Below are 27,291 nucleotides of genomic sequence, written 5' to 3' on the forward strand. Positions count from 1 at the left end.
ATTAACACTAGTTCCATCCAACTTTTCCTTCATTAACTGAGTGAGCTCAGTTAATACTAGTTCCATCCAACTTTTCCTTCATTAACCGAGTGAGCTCAATTAACACTCAACTTCTTTGAACTTCTCTATCACCCGAGTGAACTCGGTAGGCACTATCTTCTAAACTAGGCAAATTCTGGAATGCTTGATAGACACAGGAAACTATCTTCATCACTTGAGTGAGTGTGACATACACTGAATGCCAATGATATGACACTTTGTGTAACATCAAAGATAATACACAATCAACTAATTGTTTTCAACAAAACCAGGTCCAAAGTTTTCCATTATGACCCCAGATAGTTGGGAAATCTTCCAAGAAAAAATAGAAATGCAAAGGAGAAACCTCAATTTCATGATGGCTCTCTTTCATGCTGAAAGGTCAGACAAAGTGAACTAGTTTGTCAAGTATTTGAAGGAAGAAAGTATAGGACACAAGGACATTCTAAATAGTATAAACATGATCATTCTAGACCTTGAGGATAAAGTGGAAGACTCTGAGGATTTGACTCTAGGCAAGTTGGAAGTTGAAAATTCTGGTGAAGGTACGTCAGTGGTCATGCGAGTGGGAAGGATGGACAAAGGAAAAGGCCCAACAATAGCTTAAAATGAGGTTAGGTTTTTTTTGAGAAATTTATGATAGATTAGGGTAGGGTATGTTCTATTAATTTAAATACAAGATAGTATTACGTTTGAACAATAAATAGGGATAATACCCTTGAATCCCATATATGTACTCGACTCTTTCTAGATTTGGAATCAACCACATACTTTCTAGCTATTGGGTATAAGTGTCTTTGTTTATTGACTTTAATAATTTGATAATACTTCAGCTCAGTATGAACATATACTTTTCTTCCATGGTTGAATTGGGACTAATGGTTTTTTGTCATTATCATTTTTCAGTCTTATATCAGATAAAATTAGCCTTGAATTGTTATTATGTTAGTGTTATGGGCTTTATTTTTAGTTTCTTTTTTGGGCTTTAAGCCAAATTTTCTTCTTTATGTGATGAGTATTCTCTTCTTAAGAGCTTGATGCACATAATTTAATATTGTATTTATTATTTGTACATTACTATGTCTGGTAAACCTTTAATTTTTAAGCATAAGAAGAAGAATAAGATATGTGCCTTGCCTCCCCTAACCTTAACCCCAATTGGAATATTCAGTATCTTGAAATTGCAAGGCTTATTCTTACCTATAAAACCCTAGAGCAATACAAAAATCTTAACTTGAGTTTTTTCCATGAGAGAGGTCCCCAACCTTATGGGCTTTCCCCTTCCTCAACATACTAGGGATATCTAGGGCCTTGGGAAAGAGGTAGTCTTGTAGAAATTGAAGCGTCGGACAAGAACTAAAAAAGCATCTTGGGTAGGATTGTTAGACAGTATTCTAAGATGGATACCATCATCAAACTCAGAGGCCCCCTGGATCAAATTGCCTTTGATGTACCAATTACCAATACCCGTCTTAAAGAAGTCCTCCTTAATACACATTTTCTAGTTGTAAGGGTTGTGTTCACAACGTTGGGTAAGGAATTCATTATGAATTCTGAATGGTATCACGTTCTCGGCAACATCTCGACTATGTTCATAACCATGGCTAGCCTGGTGGATTTGTTTAAGGGGACAATGAACATTTTAGTGAGGAGTCTCTTCAAGCTTGGATACTTGGGGAATCTAGAAAAGGTTATAGCTAACCTGAGAGAAGATCTTTTGATGTGTCGAACATGCGATTATGATATCCCCTTACAAGAAAGACAATTGGTCCCTCTCATCTCCATAATTATTTCTTGGGATCCAGCCAAGCTGATTGAGTGGTTTCCCATTTTGCAAAGGAATGTATGTTTCCTTCTCTATTTTCTTCATGTTAAGAGAACCAGAGTTAGCAATTGGCTAGAACAATATGTTGTTGAAGATCGAATTGGAGCTTGGGAGAATGATAATGAAGTCAACATGGAATGCTTGGAAATCCTGCTTCCTAAAGAAGATGATTTATTTGAAAATGTGAATCCCCCCTCTCCTCCTCACATCCCACAAAACTAATTATCTATGCTCCTCTCATCCCCTCTATTGTAACTTTCTATGGAGTATTCCATTGTCTTTTTTGTAATGTTAAATTTTAGGTACAACTCACAATGGAAGATATCTTTGGATGAATGTATGACAATCTTAGGTAAATAATTTCGAAGCAATAATGACTTACTTAGCAAAAGGTTTAGTTTGTCTCCTTTATTTCACTTTATGGGTAGTTTATCATTTTCCATTTTGGTGAGGATATCCTGATAAGTAAAATCTATCATATTTAATTAGTAAACAATAGTGATATGTTATTCATGTTTCTAACCACTAAGAAACATATGAGATGGCTTGTCTGTAGTTTTTTTAGTGACTTGCAAGTATCACAAAGCTTTTCACATGGTTTGCATGGAAAATTAATACTCATAATATTAATACTCGTGTAAAAATGCTAATACTAAAGGACTATCACTCAACTCTGCCCTTTCAATGCCTCTAGAGTTGGCTTGTACATTTTTTTGATCTATATATGACCTCGACCTCTTTTATATATATGTATGTATGTATGTATGTATGCATAAAAATTTCGATATACTTGTTGGCCGATGTGTTTGCCAACATGGCATGTTATAAGATCAATTTAGTAGTCAATGAGATGTCACCAGCCTTGGAGGATTTTCAAATCATAAAAAAGACATTGGCCAAAGATCATGTCAACTCTCAGAAATGAGTGTAGACTTCTTTGTGTGTTTTTCTAGTTTCGTTCTTTGTTATTCTCCTCCACCTTTTGGCATATTTTGTAAACTTTTAACCTATTTTAATATATACAAGCTTGCACCTTTTGTCCTTAAAAGAAAAAAAAAATTCAATATATATTTATTTTTAAAAATATAAATTAAGCTATTTCTAATTATTTTCAAAATATCTTTAATCTTCAATTATATAAATAAGATGTTTAGATATATTAATTTTATACTTCTTGACTTTTATAATTAAGAATAAAGATTTTTTAATTACAAATGTGTGTGTATATATATATATATATATATATATATATATATATATATATATATTCTTTCTATTACTCTTATTAGAAAAGCAAGATGTTTCCAATTGAAAATATAGAAACATCTAAATATATTCTTTTCATAATATTTCTAATTACATTTTTACTATATTATTACAATACATGTATGTTCTAATTAATTCCTTTTCCATATTATGTTCAAATTTATTTATAATTATTTTTGAATATATTTATATAATAATAATTGTATAATGATTTTTTTATTTTTAAAGACAAAGATAAATTTGATATAATATTGTTTTATTTGAAAAAAATAATATATGTTTTTAGAAAAATAGATTTATAAATGTGAAAAGTATAATAATTGATTATAAAAATAATTAATATGAAAATATAAGTTGCAAATAGATTTTTACTTTTGAAACATGAAAAAATAAGTTGCAAATATGAAAATAGATCATAAAAACAATTGGAAAATTAGATCAAATTGGTAAGCTCTTTTACATGATTTGAACAAGAAACAACCATTTATATCAAAAGACACATAATTTTTCAATAATAATAAAAAATTAAATTAAATTTACAAAATTAATGTCATTTCTTTCTTTTTACCTTAAAATTTGCTAAGCATTGAGGAGGGCCAAAATATTCTATATTCATTATCATGAACTTGAAAAAAAAAAAAAAAAAAATTTGGTCTTTAGTGCATGGCCAAAATATTCTCCGATGCATGCACAATCCACTATAGGTTTGAAATATTTAGCAGTAGTGGGTGTTATTATTTTAATTGGCCTCAATTGTAAAGACACTTAAACAAAGCCTTCGATTCGCCCCATACTTCAAATGCAAATAAACCTTGATAAAATTACACATATTTGTTGGAAATTATAGGTGTTTGAAATTATTAGGCAAAAATCAATGCACAAGGTAATGTTAGCAGCCTAAAATGAAAAACACAAATTAATTTTTCGTGAAAATAAAATTAAATTGTTTTGCATGTCTATAAGAACCAAAATCCAAATTAAGGATGTCACACCACACAAGAACGAAAAAATGCAAAAAGAAACCAATCACAACCATCTTTGAAGAGTAAATCTCATACATTATCTATTAAAAAAAAAACACAATTAGTTTATCAACAAAATCAGCATAACACAAAATCACTGATTAAACATACATATGAGCAAAAACATTACATCACATGAACCATGGCGCAGAAGTACATTGTATATACATTACATGCCCATCACATTATCAAAATACTTTCCAACTTTTATGTTTACATTATCCGTTATACAAGATTACATCAAAGAAATGATACCGTACATCATCGCCAAGATGAAAATACAAGACCATATGATAGATTCTGAAACTTGATAAATGTCTTGAACGTGTATCCGGTCTCCAAAGCCATCGGACATCATCCTTCTGCTACCTAAGATAGGAGTGTGGCCTAGGCATTTTTACCTCGCCAACCACAAAATGTTCACTACCTCAGAGTTCTTCCTAACAATGAAGAATGCTCTGACCCTGGCATGAGAAGTCTCACTGCTCGGAACAAGATGAATTGAATGGATCCGATGCAGCCATAAAACATACTACATGCATTCATGTGCCTAGCAGCCTAATTACAAAATGTGGGAGGGAAAATAAAAGACTACCACACATTCTACTCATGCGATGAAAGAAAAACTGTAACATATCTACCCACATGTACATTTCTTTTAAAATAAAACATATCTACACATATACAAGATAACTTGAGCATAGTCACACATATGCTAGATGTCAGAACAACATACTTAAATGCAAAAATAAGAAAAATGGCTTGGCCAAGCACTTAATTCGTCAACATTACTGAGAAGAAGAGACAAAACATCATGAATCCTACTTTTAAAATTATGACACGCTGGAAGAAGTAAAACATAATGCATCCATCCCTACCCTTCTTGATGCCACATTACACCCTTCCATTAGAATTTAAACATCGACACCCAGTCCATCCACAAGTAACAGCTATCTATCTCCAAATCTACTTGCTCATATACAGCAGAAGTAATTTATGAACTAGATTTTACTAAGAGAAGTAACAATTCAGAAATAAAAATGTCAAAAGAGCCCTTAAATGAGTTTGTATGTTCAACCTAAGATGTTTCAGGAATTTCTTAACAAACCAGTTGAGTTTTAAGATGAAATTGAAAGTGTATGCTCATTCAACCATCTACATAAAGATAGTAATTTCTACGTAAGAATCTTGTACTTATCTAAATCTATGAACACTCATTAAGATACAAGATTAACTCTTTAAAAGTTCAGCTGGTTCAGTTTACTCTAGAGTCTAATTACAGGTATTTCCATATCCTATGGAGAGGTACAACATACTACATAATGTAGTTCTCATTCAGTTTAACATCTTTGAAGTTTCCACGATGCTAAGAGTCGGTATTGATGCTATAACAGTAAATCTAGGAGTAGGAGGTTGGATTATATCCTATGGTTCAGTGGTAACTCATCTCGAAGCTTACGATTCTACATTTTATCAATACAGAAGGATACTAAGCACAAGAATATATATATGTTTATATTGAAAACCAACTTCGCAACATCAGATTTACTTATCCAGCCAGTAATATTAAAGTCACAATTAAATCACAGGTTTTAGAGTCACACTACCCATAGATTTTATAGATTTTACAGCCTCTTATAATCCAATGGTGCTTTAATCAGCATCTAGGCTTCTAAGTTTAAACACGTCGCTCGAGATGTGTAAGATCTTCTGACAATTCAAGAGCTTACAACCTATGAAACATTGATTTAATAAACCCAGCAATCAAAAAGGTCATGCAACAATTACAAGTTAAATTATCATGCTGAAGGTATTGTTTTAAGACCGTGTAATAAAATTGGGCATCTACATAAATAGAACAAAACAGCTTATCTACAGCCGTGAGCAGGAGCACAGTCTACAGGATTCCTCATCTGTTGTTACAGCAGTCCTACTCCTATACTACTCGTATAGAACACTTGACAGTTAACGAAACAGAGTATTTCATTCATTACAAGTCTTCACTACTGGTCTGAGGAGTCCACAACGAATACTTACCTACGTTCTCCAAACTAAGCCAGATCAATCTTGTATAAGACTCTATCAAACACACAAAAATAAACAAGAAAAGTAGAACTCAATGTTGCTGCCAAATATATTTTGGGGTTTCACGAATTTGTCACTCTATAACATGGTTGGCAAACATGGCTCAAAACAGTCATACCAAAGGCCACGAATGTGCAGGAAGGAAATACAGCAAAATCAAGAGCTTAGTTTCAAATTCAGAGCTTACATTTCCATAGCAAGGGTTAAAAATCAAGATTTACGTACTAGCAACAAGTCTCAATCCAAAAACTTCATTTTAGACAAGAAGTTTGTTTTCTAACAGCAAGAATCGAAAATGGAAGAAACTTTTAAAAGATGTGAACCTGGGATTACTTCACACCTGACCCAGCCCTTCCCGTCTCCAGCGGCCAATGATCTCTCCTTAAACAGCCCCATAATCTACCTCCTCCTCCTCCTTGATACTGAAATTTTAGTTTTAGGAAAGTAGCTCTCAAGGCTCAAGAAACCATTGATGAATGGACGAAAAAGAGCCTCAAATGCCTGTGACCTGTAACCCAGCATGATGATTCTGATTGTTTCCAACAGAGGAGCGCCTTTCAAAATACAAGAGCACAAATTTAATGGTTGCTTAGATATTTCAGAAGACATGTTATACCATTGCATATTCAGAACAAATGTCTTCAAACTGGGTAGTTGTACATTAACCCCTGCTACACTCTGCAATATTGGAAATCAAATCAAGTCAAAGTCTTGGTTTGAAAACAAAAAGCCCCTATGGGACTCATCCTGTGTAATCTTGGAAAACCAAAAACTTAAACAGCAGCAGAATTAAGAGATACATTAACAGTGACATTTGACATCTTTCTTTTCAAATAAAAATTCAAAATTATAACCTTACTTTATGTCAAAATGTTACAGCAATTTTGAATGCAAAAGATTGGAATGCAGAGAAATACTAACCATTTGGCTGAACATGTCAAACGAGGAAGACTCAATGGACAACTTTTCCAACTGAGGAAAGCTTTGCAAAACACTCCCAACAGTGGATACATCATGTTCGAAACATGTAATGCTCATCAACGATTTCACAGCAGCAAAATGCTTCAGATATGGAGTGTCTGTTACCAAGCTGAGACACACAGGCAAACATATTGTCACAACCCGTTTCTTCTCATCCTAATAAATCGACATTATTGTTGCCATCTGTCCAGAATTTTATCTTTTATAAAATTCAAATTAATCTTGATTGTAACTAATTAAATTTTAGTATTTTTTTTAATTAATTTTTTAAAAAGTGGCAGTTACGGGGGAATATGTTAGTTAGGGATGCGTTTTCTTCATCTCTGCCCTATTTTGCTTTGCTTGGCATGGGAGGCATTTCGCTGCTATCATTTTCATTCCGATTTTCATCCTTAAGAAATTCTATTTAGCGACAAATAAGATTTAGTGCTTTCAGGACTTAATTATAATGTCGGTTCTTGGAGATGGAGCTTCTTCTTCTTCTTCTTCTTATATTCTTCTGGTTCAGCACTTGATTGAGAAGTGTTTGCTATTTAACTTGGATCAGAAGGAATGTGCTGAGGCGCTTTCTAAGCATGCCAACATAGAACCCACCATAACTGTCACTGTTAGGAAGAAAGGAGGTAGTTAAAAAGAATTGGGAGCCTCTTCGAAAGAAAATACATGAAGATCTGGAAGGGCACAGGTAGCGAGAGGATGGGAAGAGTAAAGTGGGCGAAGTAAAGACAACTAGCGGATTGTCCAGGTATCTATCAATTGGAAAACGAGCTTGGAAACATCGAACTACCAGGTTTCCCTTTTTACAATCATTGAACCCCATGTTCTCATTTAAGAGCTTGAATAATAGGAATAGTATTTGTCCTATAATTGTAACTTGTGTATTGCTTGTATGCTTTGCCTTCTATCGCTGTGCTGAAACCAATAGTTTATGGTGTAAAATTTACTTGACTCCACTAAAATTTCTTCTTCAACTGCAACTTATTTCGAACTTTGGAATTTCCTTGTGCGGATTGTTATTTGCTATTGTCTTTTATCGTGGCTCTCTCTTAAATCTAGTCCACAATATGCAATCGCTGGAGCATATCACTGTAGGTCTGTACTGTAAACAAGAACGTTGCTCACAGAACCCTTACACTTCTTGCTGATACAATTATTGTTAAAAACGTCCTGCCTTTACCTATACAAAAATGGATATGCTGTTGTTAATGTTGTGTTGCTGAACTTGATAACTGTTAATGCCGAACATTTTTACCATTGACCTTCACGTAATGCTGAACCCTTAACACATTGCTTCCTCAAACAAACACAGGTTAAGAAAACCTCGGTTGCTATTCTAAGTTGAAGGAACATTGATGTTGGAATTTAATTTGAGACTCTAGAGTTGAATCAGTGATGCTGATTTGGTATCCGAACCCTAATGATGAACCATGTTTTTCTTTTTATGTCTGTGTCTGAAGCAAGACTGTTAGAGTCTTCTTGACAGATAGATAGCTTAAATTATGTGTTTGATATACCGAAACTTCATCTTACTCCATTTCTTTTACCGTTATACATATAGCTTAAATTATGTGTTTGATATACCGAAACTTCATCTTACTCCATTTCTTTTACCGTTATACATTACATCTATAATGCTGAAGCAAAGACCCAGAACAACAAATACATCTTCTCTTGAACTTTTGAATCAGAGCCTTATTGCAAGAAGAATTCCTAAAACTTGATGGAATTATATTGTTTTCTCTTATAGTTTGTGTAGATAGGCTAGGTTCTAAGGATTAAATAAGTTGCTTCACTGGTAATTAATAAACTAAAACTTAGTTATGTTAGATCAAATGCAAAGGCATTAGTTCATTCCTGAGTGATCGATTACTTCTAATATCTAGTTTTGAAATGTAAACATTTACTGAAGACTCCGCTATGTCGGATATATTTATTGATTGATTGGAGCTAATGTATAACTTAATGATGTATTATTAGACGTGGTGTAAAAAGCTCCTTATAGTTGTTATTTAAAATAAATAAATAAAGAGAAATTGATGCTACTAAATGGAAGTATCAGCTTTATGTTTAACATTGAATGGTAGTATTTGAATCATGTACATTGAAGTATGTATGATGTGTAGGTCTACATCATTGGATAAAAGTCATGTTTACACACTCATTTATGGATTAATTACCTTCAACCTTTGACTATAGAGTTTAATTTTCATGATGGTTGAATTGTCAACTAGGGTTCCATGTGTAATTTCTGCACTCCATACTCTAACGTGAGGTGAAAATACCTATTAGGATTGAGACATAACATATTATATTTTATTATGATTTGCATTTCATTGCTAAATTATGAGGTTTCTTTTGGTTCTTACATAAAAAAAAGACATATCAAACTATATGAATAAATAAAGGGAGTATTATGAGGTTGACATGTTGGACAATTAAGAAGATAATTGCATTCTTTAATATGTGTAGCATGCATATGAGGATCATGATGCATTAAGGAGAGTCTTGGCATAATGGTTCTATATGAGTGGAATAGAATCAAATTTTACAAGGTGTGATAGGCTGATAAGGACATAAAGTGTTTTCATGATGGTCTAAATGGCACATTGAGGATGCCACATTATGAATTGTTTATGATATTGATTTTACATGTTTCACATGTACATACGATGGTTATGATGTGAATTGATAATAAGAAAATTATTTTAAGTTGGATACTAACCAAATTTTGTGGTTGTTGTGAATTTCTGTGTAGTATATAAATTTTAGAGTATGACTTTTGATAATACACAATTCCATTACTCTCTTGGTTTTACCGAGTTAGGCTTCCTCGTTGCCAGGCTAGGTATCTTTCATGTCAGGAAAGATTTCGGGAAAGCTTAACAGCTTCGTGGTAGGGTGGAAAAGCACTCCTACAATATTCTCGCCTTGTGTTTTTAGACAGGTTCTGGGGCTCTTTTCAACTTGGTCGTCATGGTTTACCACTTGGTATCTATTATCTAGTATTAGTAATTTGGTAACGAATTTACAATTTCTTTTAAATTTGAGCATATATGTATATGTATCATTTTGTTTAAAGTTAATGATAGTTAATTGACTAATGATTGACCGGTCAATATTCAAAAGACTCTGACTCTCGTTGATTTTTTCTGCATATTACGAAGATTGCTGATGTGGCATTTGTTTTGTAGGGGCAGTTCTTACATATGGTATCAGAGCTCTTGGTTCCACACTTGGGCCTTGAGTTCACTATGCTAGGCATAGAACTGTAAGTTAATTTTTTTACTTTATATAGTAGGAGTTGATGACATGGGTTACATGATGTGTCTTAGCTATGATTACATTAGACATAGAAGGATTTGATGTTCCTTATGCATGTCATAATTGCGAGTTTAAAATTTTCATTCCTTAAAAGATTGACAAAATGGAAAGTTTATGGAATGACTGGTAAATTGCATACCTCATATCTTTATGATTATATGTATTTTAAACCATGTGATGATATAATGAGCATATTGGAATTGAACTATTGAGATAGTCAAAGGATAATTGACTTTTGCACTAGACTATGAGAGCCTACCAAACGAAGATTCAGCTTGTGATAGCAATGTAAAATATCTTTTTTATTATGTAAATGACATGTGATGCACATGCAGTGCATGAATTTATTTCTAATTTATGCCAGATTCATGAGGCTCATTGATTAATCTAATATAATAAGTAGGAAGAACATGGATTTCAATTGCAAAAGTATTGCATGTAATGCATGAGAAGTTTGGTTATGTTCTTATCAACTCGCAAGATGTTGTTAAACATCTACTCCCTCTTAGTGACTAGTGAGAGTCATTGTGCTTTAAGTGAATTGAGTTTTCATTTTATTATGTTTGATTTCATGAACTTGGATGTGATGAAGGACTAGCTTGAAATTTTATGTTCTTTGTGACCACCAAGCCACCAAATTTTTATGTGAGCTATTTACTTAACTCTTGACCACTTTTATTTTGATTGTATCTCCTTTTTGGACTTTTACTTAAGAATTATGAATCTTGTTTTTAAGATTTCTTTGATTTTGAGGTGGCTAGGGTGCGTGTTCATATTTTGATGATGCTAGTCCTATGATTTGGAAGTGATGTCATCTATGGTGTTCATTGTGGCACATTGATAGGATATATAAGGGAGTAGATTGTGAAGAACATGTCATTCTTCCTTTTGCATTTATCTTATGCTATTTTTTATTATTTTGGAAAGCTTACCTTCCACTATGGGTGTCAAATGTGGACAAACAAGGAAGGTTAGATGATGTGTACTTTCCTTCATGGAAGGGTGTAATGTAGCAATTATGGGACAGATAGGTGGATATCTTCATGTTTAGTTTCCCTATCTGCCAATTCTGTAGAATGGATACATGTCTGTTCTTGTTTCTTCTACAAGTAATTCTGGATTTTGAAAGTGCTTGGCCAAGCCATTTTAATTTTTCCAAATACTGTATATGTGACACATGGTTATACCTATTTGGAATTCTTTTTCTTTTACTGCATATGTGTAGATATGTAGTTATTTATTTTCCAACTACATTCTGTGTTTAGACTACTAGGCACATGGTTGCAATGTAGAAATGTTACACGGTCGCACCAGATCCATCCGATCCATCTTGTTCCGGGAAGCTAGGCTTCTCATGTTAGGGTCAGGTTATTCTTTGAGTTAGGAAGAATCTCGAGGAAAGTATCCACTCTGTGGTTGGCAAGGTTAAAGTGCCTAGGCCATACTTTCGTCTCAGGAAGCAAGTGGGAGACGTCCTATGGCTTTGGAGACCGAAGACCACAATGGAAATGTCATCTCAGTTTGATTGTCTTGCTCGTCATTTGAGATGTACTTAATTACATCATTATGTGATGATTTAAATGGTGTAAAGGTCATACATCACAACATGTGCTTATATGTTGGTTAAGCACACTATGGTGACAAAATGGGCTTGAGGGCCTAAGGTCACTAAATTGATAAAATTGGATTTCATTGATCCTTGTAGGAGGTTGGTGAGCATACCTAGATGATATACTTAATGGTGCTGATCATATGACAGATGATACTGCACTTGTAGGATGTGCTTATTGTTCCATGACTGACGTGTAGGTCGACATTCTCTATGATGTCCATTAAGGTATGATGCTTTACATTATACTTTGTATATTTATTAAATCATGCATTGACCGATAGATTCCTTGGATAATATCATGTGTTACATTAGTAAATGGATAATTATTGTTAATCCTTGATTATGGTAGTAAAATAGATGTTAACTAATCAAGCTATAGTTTTCTTATTTATGTGATTCTTGCAAATGATAATGTGGCATTTACTTAGTAGGACATAATTTTACATACGATAAAATAAAGTGGGACATGTAGATCAACTTCTTCTAACATTTTCATTTATGGCATAGTCATGTGATGATATGTTGTGTTCGACAATTTGGTCGATAATTGGTTATGAAATGTAATTTTATTTATACCTATCATTTTGACATGTATGTTCGAAAATAGAATGAAATTGAAAACTTAATTGGAAGATATTGTATCTACTTGTTGACTCAACTAATTGTAGATGACTTTGACTAACCTGATTTAACTTTTTGGCCTATATGGCAAGTATACGAAAATATGGTCTTCCTATGAGGATGTAGACGGGTATGTATAGATCCCTCTTTTATCTATTTTGATAATATTTTTGCATTGGTGTTATGTATATGTGATGATCCACCATGCATGTGACTTTTACTTTACAGAAAGTTGTTAACACCTTTTATTTAGTCAATTTGGTCAATGAATAAAGATCAATGATGTAGTCATCTTGAGTTATCTATTTGACTCCTAGTCGATATGGTGTTCAACATAGACTTAGACCCTTTGGTTGACTTTGTGTTTGAGATTTGGTTAATTTATCTATTGGTATAAAACTTGGGTTAATGTTACTTGACACATTTAATTGTGCGACTTTCTATCCTTGATCTATCTATGATAATGGGTAAATACATGCTATATGCGACTTAAGATGCATAATGATGATTAAATGTTAATTATTACATTAATAAAAGTTTTATGTGCATGCCATTATTTCTCCTAATGATCTAACGAGGATGACTTAGATGTAATGAGATTGCATTACTTGATTATGTTTCATGGACACTAGTCTATTTATGTGGACAATTACTCAATTAGTGAACACATGTTAAATGGTATGTATGGTACATATGGCTTGTGATTAAAAGATGAGTTAAGAAGTCATAAAGTTGAACAAAATTTTTGACTACTAATATTTGAGTTGATCTCCTTGAGATACTAATTAGTATGGCAAAATGTGGATAAAAAGTATCTACTAGCAAGGAAAAATCCACAAGTGATGCTAGGCTATGGTAAGTGCACAGGTATGTGTGATATCATGTGATTTTAAGTCAATATGTTACAAATTTTGAGACTTTTTGAGATAAGGAAGTGTTTGATTTATATGTCATTGAAAATTCGATTTGATTTATGATATATGATGGACTGACATTGGGTGTTGTTCCTATAATGCAACAGAGGGAATGACACATTATTAGAAAGGGGGAATATTATCAGAGAGAGGTAGCCTAACCTTGTAAAACTATAGAATGGTAATGGAATTCACACACTCACATAGAAAAAGGTTCTTGAAATGATTATTATACATGTGCTTAAATAAAATTTGTATTATTTTATCTAGAATTAATTGTTTCAAATAAGTGTTTAAATTTGGGATTTAGAAAATAAAATAAAATAAAATAGTGTCTTCTGAGTGTTTGTGTGTGTTGATTTTATTAGAATGCATTCATATGAAATATTATGTTGTGATTATGACAAAATCTAAATAGAAGCAAATGTTTTGTTGGAACATAGAACAATGGAAGTATGACTAAATTCAAATTATTTACTTTATTTCTCGTTGGTTGTATTTGTACTTATTGACCTAGCATCGAGGACAATGAATTATTAAGAGGGGAAGGATGTCACAACCCGTTTCTTCTCATCCTAATAAATCGACATTATTGTTGCCACCTGTCCAGAATTTTATCTTTTATAAAATTCAAATTAATCTTGATTGTAACTAATTAAATTTTAGTATTTTTTTTAATTTTTTTTTTTTAAAGTGGCAGTTACGGGGGAATATGTTAGTTAGGGATGCGTTTTCTTCATCTCTGCCCTATTCTGCTTTGCTTGGCATGGAAGGCATTTCACTGCTATCATTTTCATTCCGATTTTCATCCTTAAGAAATTCTATTTAGCGACAAATAAGATTTAGTGCTTTCAGGACTTAATTATAATGCCAGTTCTTGGAGATGGAGCATCTTCTTCTTCTTCTTATATTCTTCTGGTTCAGCACTTGATTGAGAAGTGTTTGCTATTTAACTTGGATCAGAAGGAATGTGCTAAAGCGCTTTCTAAGCATGCCAACATAGAACCCACCATAACTGTCACTGTTAGGAAGAAAGGAGGTAGTTAAAAAGAATTGGGAGCCTCTTCGAAAGAAAATACATGAAGATCTGGAAGGGCACAGGTAGCAAGAGGATGGGAAGAGTAAAGTGGGTGAAGTAAAGACAACTAGCGGATTGTCCAGGTATCTATCAATTGGAAAACAATCTTGGAAACATTGAACTACCAGGTTTCCCTTTTTACAATCATTGAACCCCATGTTCTCATTTAAGAGCTTGAATAATAGGAATAGTATTTGTCTTATAATGGTAACTTGTGTATTGCTTGTATGCTCTTCCTTCTATCGCTGTGCTGAAACCAATAGTTTATAGTGTAAAATTTACTTGACTCCACTAAAATCTCTTCTTAAACTGCAACTTATTTCAAACTTTAGAATTTCCTTGTGCAGATTGTTATTTGCTATTGTCTTTTATCGTGGCTCTCTCTTAAATCTAGTCCACAATATGCAATCGCTGGAGCATATCACTGTAGGTTTGTACTGTAAACAAGAACGTTTCTCATAGAACCCTTACACTTCTTGCTAATACAATTATTGTTAAAAATGTCCTGCCTTTACCTATACAAAAATGGATATGTTGTTGTTAATGTCGTGTTGCTGAACTTGATAACTGTTAATGCCGAACATTTTTACCATTGACCTTCACGTAATGTTGAACCCTTAACACATTGCTTCCTCAAACAAACACGGGTTAAGAAAACCTCAGTCGCTATTCTAAGTTGAAGGAACATTGATGTTGGAATTTAATTTGAGACTCTAGAGTTGAATCAGTGATGCTGATTTGGTATCCGAACCCTAATGATGAACCATGTTTTTCTTTTTATGTCTGTGTCTGAAGCAAGATTGTTAGAGTCTTCTTGACAGATAGATAGCTTAAATTATGTGTTTGATATACTGAAACTTCATCTTACTCCATTTCTTTTACCGTTATACATTACATCTATAATGCTGAAGCAAAGACCCAGAACAACAAATACATCTTCTCTTGAACTTTTGAATCAGAGCCTTATTGCAAGAAGAATTCCTAAAACTTGATGGAATTATATTGTTTTCTCTTATAGTTTGTGTAGATAGGCTAGGTTCTAAGGATTAAATAAGTTGCTTCACTGGTAGTTAATAAACTAAAACTTAGTTATGTTAGATCACATGCAAAGGCATTAGTTCATTCCTGAGTGATCGATTACTTCTAATATCTAGTTTTGAAATGTAAACATTTACTGGAAGACTCCGCTATGTTGGATATATTTATTGATTGATTGGAGCTAATGTATAACTTAATGATGTACTATTAGACATGGTGTAAAAAGCTCCTTATAGTTTTTATTTAAAAAAATAAAATAAAGAGAAATTGATGCTACTAAATGGAAGTATCAGCTTTATGTTTAACATTGAATGGTAGTATTTGAATCATGTACATTGAAGTATGTATGATGTGTAGGTCTACATCATTGGATAAAAGTCATGTTTACACACTCATTTATGGATTAATTACCTTCAACCTTTGACTATAGTGTTTAATTTTCATGATGGTTGAATTGTCAACTAGGGTTCCATGTGTAATTTTTGCACTCCATACTCTAACGTGAGGTGAAAATACCTATTAGGATTGAGACATAACATATTATATTTTATTATGATTTGCATTTCATTGCTAAATTGTGAGGTTTCTTTTGGTTCTTACATAAAAAATAGACATATCAAACTATATGAATAAATAAAGGAAGTATTATGAGGTTGACATGTTGGACAATTAAGAAGATAATTGCATTCTTTAATATGTGTAGCATGTGTATGAGGATCATGATGCATTAAGGAGATTCTTGGCATAATGGTTCTATATGAATGGAATAGAATCAAATTTTACAAGGTGTGATAGGCCGATAAGGACATAAAGTGTTTTCATGATGGTCTAAATGGCACGTTGAGGATGCCACATTATGAATTGTTTATGATATTGATTTTACATGTTTCACATGCATATACGATGGTTATGATGTGAATTGATAATAAGGAAATTATTTTAAGTTGGATACTAACCAAATTTTGTGGTTGTTGTGAATTTCTGTGTAGTATATAAATTTTAGAGTATGACTTTTGATAATACACAATTCCATTACTCTCTTGGTTTTACCGAGTTAGGCTTCCTTGTTGTCGAGCTGGGTATCTTTCATGTCAGGAAAGATTTCGGGGAAGCTTAACAGCTTCGTGGTAGGGTGGAAAAGCACTCCTAAAATATTCTCGCCTTGTGTTCTTAGACAGGTTCTTGGGCTCTTTTCAACTTGGTCATCATGGTTTACCACTTGGCATCTGGTATCTGGTATTAGTAATCTGGTAACGAATTTACAATTTCTTTTAAATTTGAGCATATATGTATATGTATCATTTTGTTTAAAGTTAATGATAGTTAATTGACTAATGATTGACTGGTCAATATTCAAAAGACTCTGACTCTCGTTGATTTTTTCCGCATATTACGAAGATTTTTGATGTGGCATTTGTTTTGCAAGGGCAGTTCTTACACATATCTTCTCCATTTCAAAGCCAGTGCATCCACTAATTTCAATGCTTTCCAATTTTGGGCAATTCGCTTCCATTGAAAACCTACTCTGAAGAAGAGCGAGACACTTGAGACTCCATGAAATTATTCTCAGTTTCCAAGGCAACTTGTAGTCTTGTGCTTTTAAACTTTCAAGAAGGCAACTTAATTTCACAATGGCCTCCTCACTTAGCTCGATGAACAGCAGGCTGCAGCTAACAAGTCGAGAGAAGCCTTGTAATAGGAGAGGCACTTTTGTCATGGCAAAATGGGTGAGAGAGAGGAATGTGAGGGTTTTATGACAAAGAAAAATTTATTGAGAAACCTTCATCTCTCTTGAAAAACATAAGTCAAAATTGTTTCTACCATTCAGATCCATGCATTTTACCCCCAGCTGAGAAATCCACAAAAGCCAGACATCAATCCTGCTTCCAAATTTTCTAAATTCTCAAGCTCAAATCTATCGAGACCAACATAGTGTTGGAGAATGATATTCTTAATTATGTCTCCTTTTTCCTTATTAGACCAGAACCTCCAACTATAAGAAAAAAATTCATCAGAAAACTTGAGATATAGCAATGTAGTCCATGTCCTTCGCCATTTTTTAGCAACTGCAGAGAATCCGACAGCTTCTTTGAGAGGAAGTCTTGACAATATATGAGAACAAAACACTTCTTCTGGAAAATTCATTAGATTTATTTTAGCCATTTTGCTGATACAGAGAGATTAGGGCTCTGTTTTCCCACTTAAAAATTTGTTATGCCTTCACCAATGTGAAACTCAAATGAATTTAGTTTGGGCGGGAAATAGCTATTTGACAATCTAACTTTTACTCCCATCTATTTGTAATCCGTATGCATTAACCAAAAGAAGCTGTTGAAATGTTCCTTTTCTGATTTTTATGTGATATTTCAAGCCTCAAATCAGATCTTTAAAATCAAACAACCAATATTACAAAGATCTACCAATTTCTCAATAAAACCCAAATTGGGTATATCCGAAATAGTGCCAAAAAAACTTCACAACTTCACAAATTATTAATAAATCTGAAAATGGACATTTTTACAGAAATTTAAGCAGCATAACGACCTACAAAATGACATTTCCAAATCTATATAGCCTTTACACAACAATTCACAAATGTAGGACAAAAACTATGCTCATCGGGCTCCCGAAATTAACACAAAAATGCCCAGTAACACCACAAAAACACTAATAATCTATCTCAGAAGTTTAATCACATCCCAATACATATATTCAGCTCTATTTTAACATCGTAAAGTCTGAAATACAGCAGCAACCCAAACTGATATGAAATACTCAACTGAAAACACCAAACTCATACAAAAAACACACCCGAAAACTCACAAATCTGCACTGTTCAGCACAAAGGAAAACTTTGCATGAGCATGCACATGGAATGGCTTCAAAATTCTGTCCTTAGCCTTCCTAGAAACCTGCAAACTCTCGTTCTTGGGTCTCCTTCTCCACAGGTTTGGCAGCCTCTAAAGAACAACAAAGCAATGCGCAAAAATCCAGTTCTAGAATGAGCCCAGAATGCCTCCAAACCCCTTAAAAGAGGGCATAACCCTAACTCACATCCAAGAGGGGTTAATAAAACATATTTTAAAAATAATTTTTTTTATTAGTCCATTCTCTTCCAAAGATTAGCCCCTTTTGCTGAAACTTCACCTTTTTGGACCTGCCTGTCTTAGCAAAGATTATTATTTTTAATTATTTGAAAAGGGGACATGAGAAGTCCTACCGTTCCAAATATTTCTTGTCCTCAAGCAATGGCTGAACAATAAACCAATCAATCCACCTGGATCCCAAATGTAGTCATGAACTATACTATTGTCAATTAACACAGGCTCCTGCAATATAACCAAGAGGACTCCATAATCAAACTGACAATTACAGCTCAACCAAACTCCAAAATCACAACTTCCACAATCAGAAACCCATGAGACACAAACTTTTAGAACATCAAAACCCAAGTAAAGTGGAAAAATCAAACTGCCAACACATTAAATACCATCAACGCATCTCACTGGCCTATACGGAATATACAATCCAACTCTGCAACAATGGTGAATGCTCTCGAATGAAACTATACCAAGTATGGAGAATCCACACACTGTACAACTCTTGCAGTCAACACAACTCTACAGATCACCGGCCACTATCTCATATCCATAACTCTCATGCACCCCTGATGGTGAAAAGCCATCACAAGATAAACAGCAAGAAATGGAACCCAAACCAAATTTTCTTGCCATCAACTCCTCAACACAAGGATCAAATGCTAACTGATGTACATACCCTACAATATAATGTTGATAAAGAAAACCAACCTTAGTCAACAACTCACCATGAACAAGTGATACAACCCACTGTGACTGATCACTAGCTAAGTCAGGTGATGTCATAGCCAAAGGAGTAGAATCAATAACAACTCATGTTGAAGCATCACTCCAAAAATCCTGCTCTAAGTCATGTATTATCAAGCTGTCAACTGCAGAACCTATCGCCATGCCGTGCCCATCACAACTCTCATCCTTAGGCGTCAAACTATCCCATAACTGATGATAAGCACTGGGAACCAAAGTACATCTCTGTATCATCATCTCATCAACATGGTCATCAAAGGTAAATTGATGAGCATACCTCACAATGTAATGCCGATAGAATGTGCCAATCTCAGTCAGTGGCTCAGACTGCAATCCAGATGTAGCTAACTTCAATCGATCACTAACCAAGTTGGAACTGACTACTACCTCTGAAGACATCACCAAGGGAGTAGTATTACTAGCAGGAACCATTCCAACTGTCAGCTCACCAACATCACATGGTCTTTGATACAACATCTCTAGTCCCTGTGCCATTAGTACTAGAGGTCACCACCATGTTAGGCATACCACAACAATCTATTGCAGCACCCAACTCAACTAAACATGACCCTAGTGGGAACGAACCTAATATGCTAATGTTAGTATCAAGGATGGATGCATCCCCATCTCCACTATCTTTGACAATCTCAACCATGGACATCCTCGGATCACCAGACACCACAACTTGTGACTGTACAGAATCTAGTAAAGACTGTAGTTGCTCTAACTCCATGGTCACCTTAGCCAAATGAAATTGTGACTCCTTGAAAGCCATCTGTGTACTCTCAAGAATCTCAGAAGTCACCTCAAGCTACTGAGTAAGCTCACTCACCTCATCTTCTTTGGCCAACAATGCATCATATGTTGTATTGCCCCACTCCATAAGATAATCTTTATCAGCTACCAACTGCATATAATCCTATCTCAAAATCTGGATAGCCTCCCATAAAGAGTGGAACTCTGTCAAGGAAAGATAACTGCCTTCCTGCTCATCACTAGTAGGAGAACCCCATCCATAAACTGCTAACAACTGATGAGCAACATTGAAATGCTGGCAAGTGATAGCAATGTCTTGCTCACTAACTCTCAACTGATTAGACACATGATGGCACTGGCTAGACTGTCTCCTACAAACCTCCTCTGATGCACCATCTAAAAGAGTATCCTTAAAGTTACTAGTCTCTAGAGTATTACCATCCATATCCTGTGAATCAACTCCAAATCTCATATCAACATACGGACTATCAAAAAATGTAGCACTATTGTCCAACTCCTCTATACCAAAAGTGACTCCAAAGGAAACTAAGTCTTCAAAACTGCCCACTGCATCCTCCTAGATGTCATCAATGCCAGTATGATCCTAGGACTCATCTGTACACACTGCCAAATATGAAAGATCATCAACACATTCCAGCAAGTATGGTCGACTAGATATATGAACAAAGCCCAACACCAGTGTGTAAAAACTAATACCAACATCGAATAAGTTGTTGGCACAAGAAAAGACAACACCATAAAATCTGCTAATCAAATCCATTATAGCACCCAAACAAACACTGCTACCAAAAAGTGTTAAAGATCGCCAGTCAACTGAATCCCAAATGCCAATATAACAATCTCGAGTCCATATCTGTAAACTAGAATTAGCTGGTAACTCAAACAAACTCCTCACCTGAGTAATATGACCAATATCAACTAACTCCACATACCTATCATGACAAGATAATGAAGTCACAATATTGTCTTTGTTCACTTTCAGCTGGCTAGACAAATCATGTGAAGTACTACTAGCCTCAACCTCATGTGATGAAGCATCTAACTGTGCCTGGTACTCTTTCTCAGCAAATTCATGAATGCTCAATGTCTGCTCATCTCTACTAGGTATCTCACCATCATGCATAAAAACATCCTCATAATCATCATCTGAACCCACTACGCTGTAGTCACTGCCTATTGTAACTATACCATCCTGAATACCTGTGACATCACCCTTTGATGACCTATATACAATTGTCTCAATTTGAGTATCAAGTTGACCGTTACTATCAATCTGTGCAATATCCTTTCTCATTACCTCCTGTGGCGGAGTAGAATCTGAGACCTCTACCTGGCTATAAGCTAGTTTCTCAAACTCCTCATGCAAGTTCTTGGTAATTGTATCATCTACCCTGTGAGAAAATCTGCCAAATAGAAATCCAGTCAACTTATCCACCTTAGCTAGGTCGGACAACATGTCATTCATCATACGGTGGTGCTCAACCAACTTTTCAGACATGTCATGGCTTATTTTCCTAAGTTTATCTCGAATGTCTAAATAACCATCCTTTCTACTGTTCTGACTCTGGATATTAATTGTCCAAGATCATGTCCTCTGAGACTCTGTACTATACCTTTCCATTTTGGATAAAGTAGAGTGTAACCCCAATAGGTTATAACTTCTTCAAACACCAAGAACTAACATGCAAATGATTAGAAGTAGCATGCAACCATAGATTTTGACATGCAACTAATTAGAAGCAACATGCAACCACCAAATTCACCAAGAACTAACATGAAAATGATTAGAAGCAACATGCAACCATAAATTATGACATGCAAGATTTGGGTAGTAGTCAAAACTGACATGCAGACTTCTACAAACCCTCAGGCTGGCAAGATCATAGCTCTGATACCACTTAAATGTTCCTTTTTTTATTTTTATGTGATATTTCAAGCCTCAAATCAGATCTTCAAAATCAAACAACCAATATTACAAAGATCCACCAATTTCTCAATAAAACCCAAATCGGGTATGTCCGAAATAGTGCCAAAAAAACTTCACAACTTCACAAATTATTAATAAATTTGAAAATGGAAGTTTTTACAGAAATTTCAGCAGCATAACGGCCTAAAAAATGACATTTCTAGATCTGTATAGCTTTTACACAACAGTTCACAAATGCAGGACAAAAACTATGCTCATTGGGCTCCCGAAATTAACACAAAAATGCTCGAAAACACCACAAAAATACTAATAATCTATCTCAGAAGTTTAATCACATCCCAATAAATTTATTCAGCTCTATTTTAACATCTTAAAGTCTAAAATACAGTAGCAACCCAAATTGATATGAAATACTCAACTAAAAACACCAAACTCATACAAAAAACACATCCGAAAACCCACAAATCTGCACTGTTCAGCACAAAGGAAAACTCTGTATGAGCATGCACATGGAATGGCTTCAAACTCCCATCCTTAGCCTTCCTAGAAACTTTAAAACTCCCATTCTTGGGTCTCCTTCTCCACAGGTTTGGTAGCCTCTGAAGAACAACAAAGCAATGCGCAAAAATCAAGTTCTGGAATAACCCTAACTCACATCCAAGAGGGGTTAATAAAACATATTTTAATAATAATTTTTATTTATTAGTCCATTTTCTTCCAAAGATTATCCCCTTTTGTTGAAACTTCACCTTTTTGGGCCTGCCTGCCTTAGCAAAGATTATTATTTTTAATTATTTGAAAAGGGGACATGACAACTGTCCTCCATTAATTTAATTCAAGGTGCGTAGTTGTAGTTGTTTAAACCACTTGCAAATGAATCTCAAATTCACCTATTTACCTACTTGTGCAGAGTCTTTTAAAATTGTTTGAACTTAATTTCTCTCTTCTCTGCAATGAAAGGACAACACACAACTTGTTTACCTACTCACTTGTGCCCAATCCTTTTGAATTCATCTCAACTTAATTTGATAGATAGATAGATAAAAATTTAATGTCCATGAGGCTAAAAATAGCCTATGGAACAGCAAGACAACTCAAGCAGACTTAAGTAGCACTGTTCGCTTCTTGCGTAGGATGCTGATGAGTCCACCAAATTGCTCAATGTACTCTTCGTTGAATAGGTTATGCCAAGAACTATCACATATAGTATCCACAAATTTATCTCTGCTATCCTTGTAGGCCTCACATTCTAAAATAAAGTGTTGTTCAGTTTTCACTTTCCCAGAATTGCAAAATTTGCAAATTCTCTCTTCTCAAGCCTCCTTTGGCCTCTTCCAATGCCCAGTCTCACAATGAAGTTGGTGAGAGTTGGTTCTTAGCTGAGCAATAAGAATTTTAGCCCTCCAAGAAATTTTGGCTCCTATGTATGGAGTCGATAACAAGTGAGGTTGAACTCATTTATATAATAGAGTTTCTTCCTCCTGATCTCGCTTCCCCAGTTTCTCTTGTAGAATTTCTTCATAAAAAAGACTTTTATTTCTTTATTATTTATGGGGCGCATATTGAATTGAATATTCTATTTACTCATCCATTTGATGTTTTGTTGCATCCATGTCCTTTTTTGCTTACATAGTGTCACTAAAGACAACTTTAGGCCATCTATCCTCTTCCAATTTTTCAATTCTTTTTAAATAGCTTAGAAGACGAACCGTAGCAAGTGCCTCGATAGGAGCAACCCCAATTTCACTTAGCATGATATCATATGGAACAGTGCTTTTGATTTTAAACTTGCTTGTGATCAAGCGCTTTTGGATTCCTTTGATTTGTTTCCATTGTGCTATAGTAGTGTTGTTGGCCCATAATTCACACCCATAAAGAACAATTGGTAGCACAAGAAGACCGAACAAGGTTTGAATAGTTTTCCAATCCCACAACTCCACTTCACGACACCTATTCTAAAGAGCATAAAAAGCCTTCCACCCACCTAATGTCCTTTTACACCTACAGCTAGACCAGCTTAGTTTTTTGTTGAAATCGATGCCAAGGTATTTATACTTTGCAACTTCTTCAAGAACACTTCCATTGTAATAAAATTCATGTTGATGTTGTTTTTTATAATTAGAGAAAATCATAACCTTAGTCTTGCTGATATTGACCTGCATCCCCACCATTTTTTAAAAGCACTCAAGAGAAGATAGATGATCTTGCAAACCACAGGCAAATTTGGCAATTAAAATCAGATCGTCCACATATAAGAGCAGCTTTATAACAAATTCACCCAGCTGAATGCCTTCACCCTTTTGCATGTTTAACCACTCTTCCAGTTTGTCAATATAAAAACCAAACAAAGTGGGAGATAAAGGGCAGCCCTATTTGACCCCAATATCGCTCCTAAAACATTCTAAAGTTTTGATTTTGACTTTCATCTCTTCGTACATCCTATGAGAAACAACTTCGAGATGTATAGGAATCCCCAATTCTTCCATCCTGAACCAAAGCTTGTCTCTCGAGACAGTGTCAAAAGCCTTTTTAAAGTCAACAAAGCAACAAAAAACCTCTTCCTTTTTCTCCCCCTCTTTTTCAATAATGTGTCTCAGAGTGACACAGTGATCCACTGTCGAGTGCTTTGGCCTAAAATCAGCTTGCCCTTGTCAAGCACGTAAATAAATGAATGATATTTTGTTGCAAATCACCCAACTTTTTGAATTTGAGATCTCTTTAATACAAGTTGCCACATGGTTCGTGTTATGTACTGCATAAGATTTCTTGTTCTTGGCTTAGATTGCCCAATATTCTTTAATCTCTTTGTTTGGAATTTCTTGGCTTAGATTGGCCAAGAATTATTTTGTTACGGTCAAAAATAGTTTTCACAGTTGTCTACGAGATTGCCCTTGATTTTTAGATGATTTGGGTCTGCAAGCTTAGGTTTTCATTGGGAATGGTTTTTCTACTTTTTCTAACTTGGCAGTCTTACAACTGACTCTTAAACATCACATTAAGGCTTATTCCCAAGTTAAAAAGTGGTAAATAGTCAAAATTAATTAATTTATTCAAGCTTAATTTCTTCAAACTTAATTTCTTCCTTAGTGTGTGATGTTTAATGGCTGGAAGGATACACATGTGATTATAATTTGTAAGATTTTAAAATTCTCCTTAATATAGTCTACATTCAATAGATTATCATGTATTTTTAAGAGGATGCAGCTATCCTCTCACAAAAATGTACATTTGACCAATTTTCAAAAGATCGAAAATATTTTTTTTGAAAATTTCAATGTTTGATCTTTATGATCTGCATAGTTTGTAGTAAAAAACAACAACAAAAATTGGAAAAAATTTCACTTTATTTTTGTGAATTTGAAAAAAAAAAAAAGTTTGACTTTGTTTTGTCTTTTGTATTTATTGTGGGAGATTAGCCTGTCCCTTTTAAGATGTCTTCTTAAAATAAAACCAACAACTTTCCTAAACATGTGTATGAATAGTCCATTTTCATGATGTCACTTCCATAAACTTGGATATGAGTGAAACCATGCTCCTCATTCTCAAAGATTATGTCACATTAGAAGCAATCTATGAAGTCATCATGATTTTGAAGATAGGCATGAAGTATCTACTTGAATGCCCCATCTCTAACAAAGATGGATTAACTATTAGAAAGAATAGGACATTTAATGGAGAATATTGAATGGACTAATTTAATATTTCAACAATTTTTTCAGCTAGTTTAAATTCCACGTGGAAAGCAAAGCTTCAATGAATCCCTTTTTTGGATGCCATGAATCCCAATAAGATATAATTCAATCTCAAAAAGCAAAACCTTAAATAATTCCCAAATCATGCTTGCACCAAAGCAGATAAATAAGGATCTTGAGCAATGGAAACACGAAAAAAGATGTAATTAAGGTAATGTTTGCGAAGATACTAAGAAATGCTCTTGGCATGGAGTACTTATGACTTGTTTGATTGACTATGAGGAAATTTTAGGGACTGTTCAATTTAGATGAGCATGGAGGGTTTTAGGATGCAAGTGCATTATATTTAAAGTTAATAGGCTTTTATGTCGGAGCTTTGCCTTCTATTTTTGCTTATTTCTGCCAGCAAATTGTCAATGTTGCCAGCTGGAAATCAAAAGAAGAAATATTTCTATTTTTTTTCCCTCCTCCATAGAATTTTCTTGTTGTTTCATTTTCCATCTCGAGCCTTTTTCCCTTCCCATGTTTAAAAATGGACGTTGTGGTTTGGGGTTTCAAAGTTTTCTATTTGCCCATTCTCGATCGTTGTGGTTTGAGCACCTCCCATTATCGGCTATGGTTTGAATGTTTCAACTTCATCTGCATTCATTACTCTGGTGAGTTTTCCTCTAACATGTATGAATGTTATTAAATATTATTGAGTTTTCTCCCTGCCTGCAATCTATTATTTTGTTTTTTCCTTCTTGTAATCTATTCGATGATTTTCTTTTTAGCCATCCATGTATACTACTGTAATACCCACCAATAAAATCATTTATATTTAATTTCACTTAGATAATCAATAAACCATTATCATTGAGGGAAAGTGTGTCAAGCATATAATGATAAGTAGATTGGAAAAGACCAATCTGGTAGTTTTTCTATAGATATAAACCAATATCAAGTGACATGGAGAGAAAAAAATATCACTGAAATGTACTTTACAAAAAATTCACATAAAAGTTCTTCCCGAGCAAGAAACTCTGTAACCGTTGTTGATTTCAAGCTGAGAAAGCATTGCAGAATATAACAAGGAAAGAGAAAAATATGCTTAGAAAAGCTGCTCCTAGAAGGAAAAATTATAAGATGTAGAATAATATTAGCATTCCTAGAAGGATAAATGATAGGATATGAAATAAGGCTGACAAAATATCAGTGATGTTCTAGGTCATTTATAAACCAAGAAAAATGGTAAGAGGGATGCATTGT

The 27,291-nt window shown here is 34.2% G+C and overlaps 1 protein-coding gene across 1 annotated transcript; it reads right to left on the minus strand.

The window, feature by feature from the left end:
* Positions 1-6,262: 6,262 nt before the first annotated feature.
* On the minus strand, positions 6,263-8,038 carry LOC149574740 (uncharacterized). Its single transcript, XM_089815962.1, has 4 exons — positions 7,757-8,038; positions 7,159-7,374; positions 6,854-6,915; positions 6,263-6,745 (listed from the first exon to the last, which is right to left on the minus strand). Exons 1-4 carry the CDS (start codon positions 8,036-8,038, stop codon positions 6,637-6,639), a joined length of 669 nt encoding a protein of 222 aa, XP_089672088.1. The 3' UTR covers positions 6,263-6,636.
* Positions 8,039-27,291: the final 19,253 nt, after the last annotated feature.

This window comes from Cupressus sempervirens, chromosome 2 (assembly GCF_028749045.1).
Source record: "Cupressus sempervirens isolate cs-2001-9-10 chromosome 2, ASM2874904v1, whole genome shotgun sequence".
Lineage (NCBI taxonomy): Eukaryota > Viridiplantae > Streptophyta > Pinopsida > Cupressales > Cupressaceae > Cupressus > Cupressus sempervirens.

What these genes read in the sequence shown, in the direction of transcription:
- LOC149574740 (XM_089815962.1), bottom strand. Translation starts at nt 8,038, where the DNA reads ATGGGGTTCAATGATTGTAAAAAGGGAAACCTGGTAGTTCGATGTTTC. An exon ending in TTGACATGTTCAGCCAAATG is followed by an intron (nt 6,916 to 7,158) that starts GTTAGTATTTCT and finishes CCAATATTGCAG; the next exon opens with AGTGTAGCAGGGGTTAATGT. An exon ending in TTTGTTCTGAATATGCAATG is followed by an intron (nt 6,746 to 6,853) that starts GTATAACATGTC and finishes GCTGGGTTACAG; the next exon opens with GTCACAGGCATTTGAGGCTC.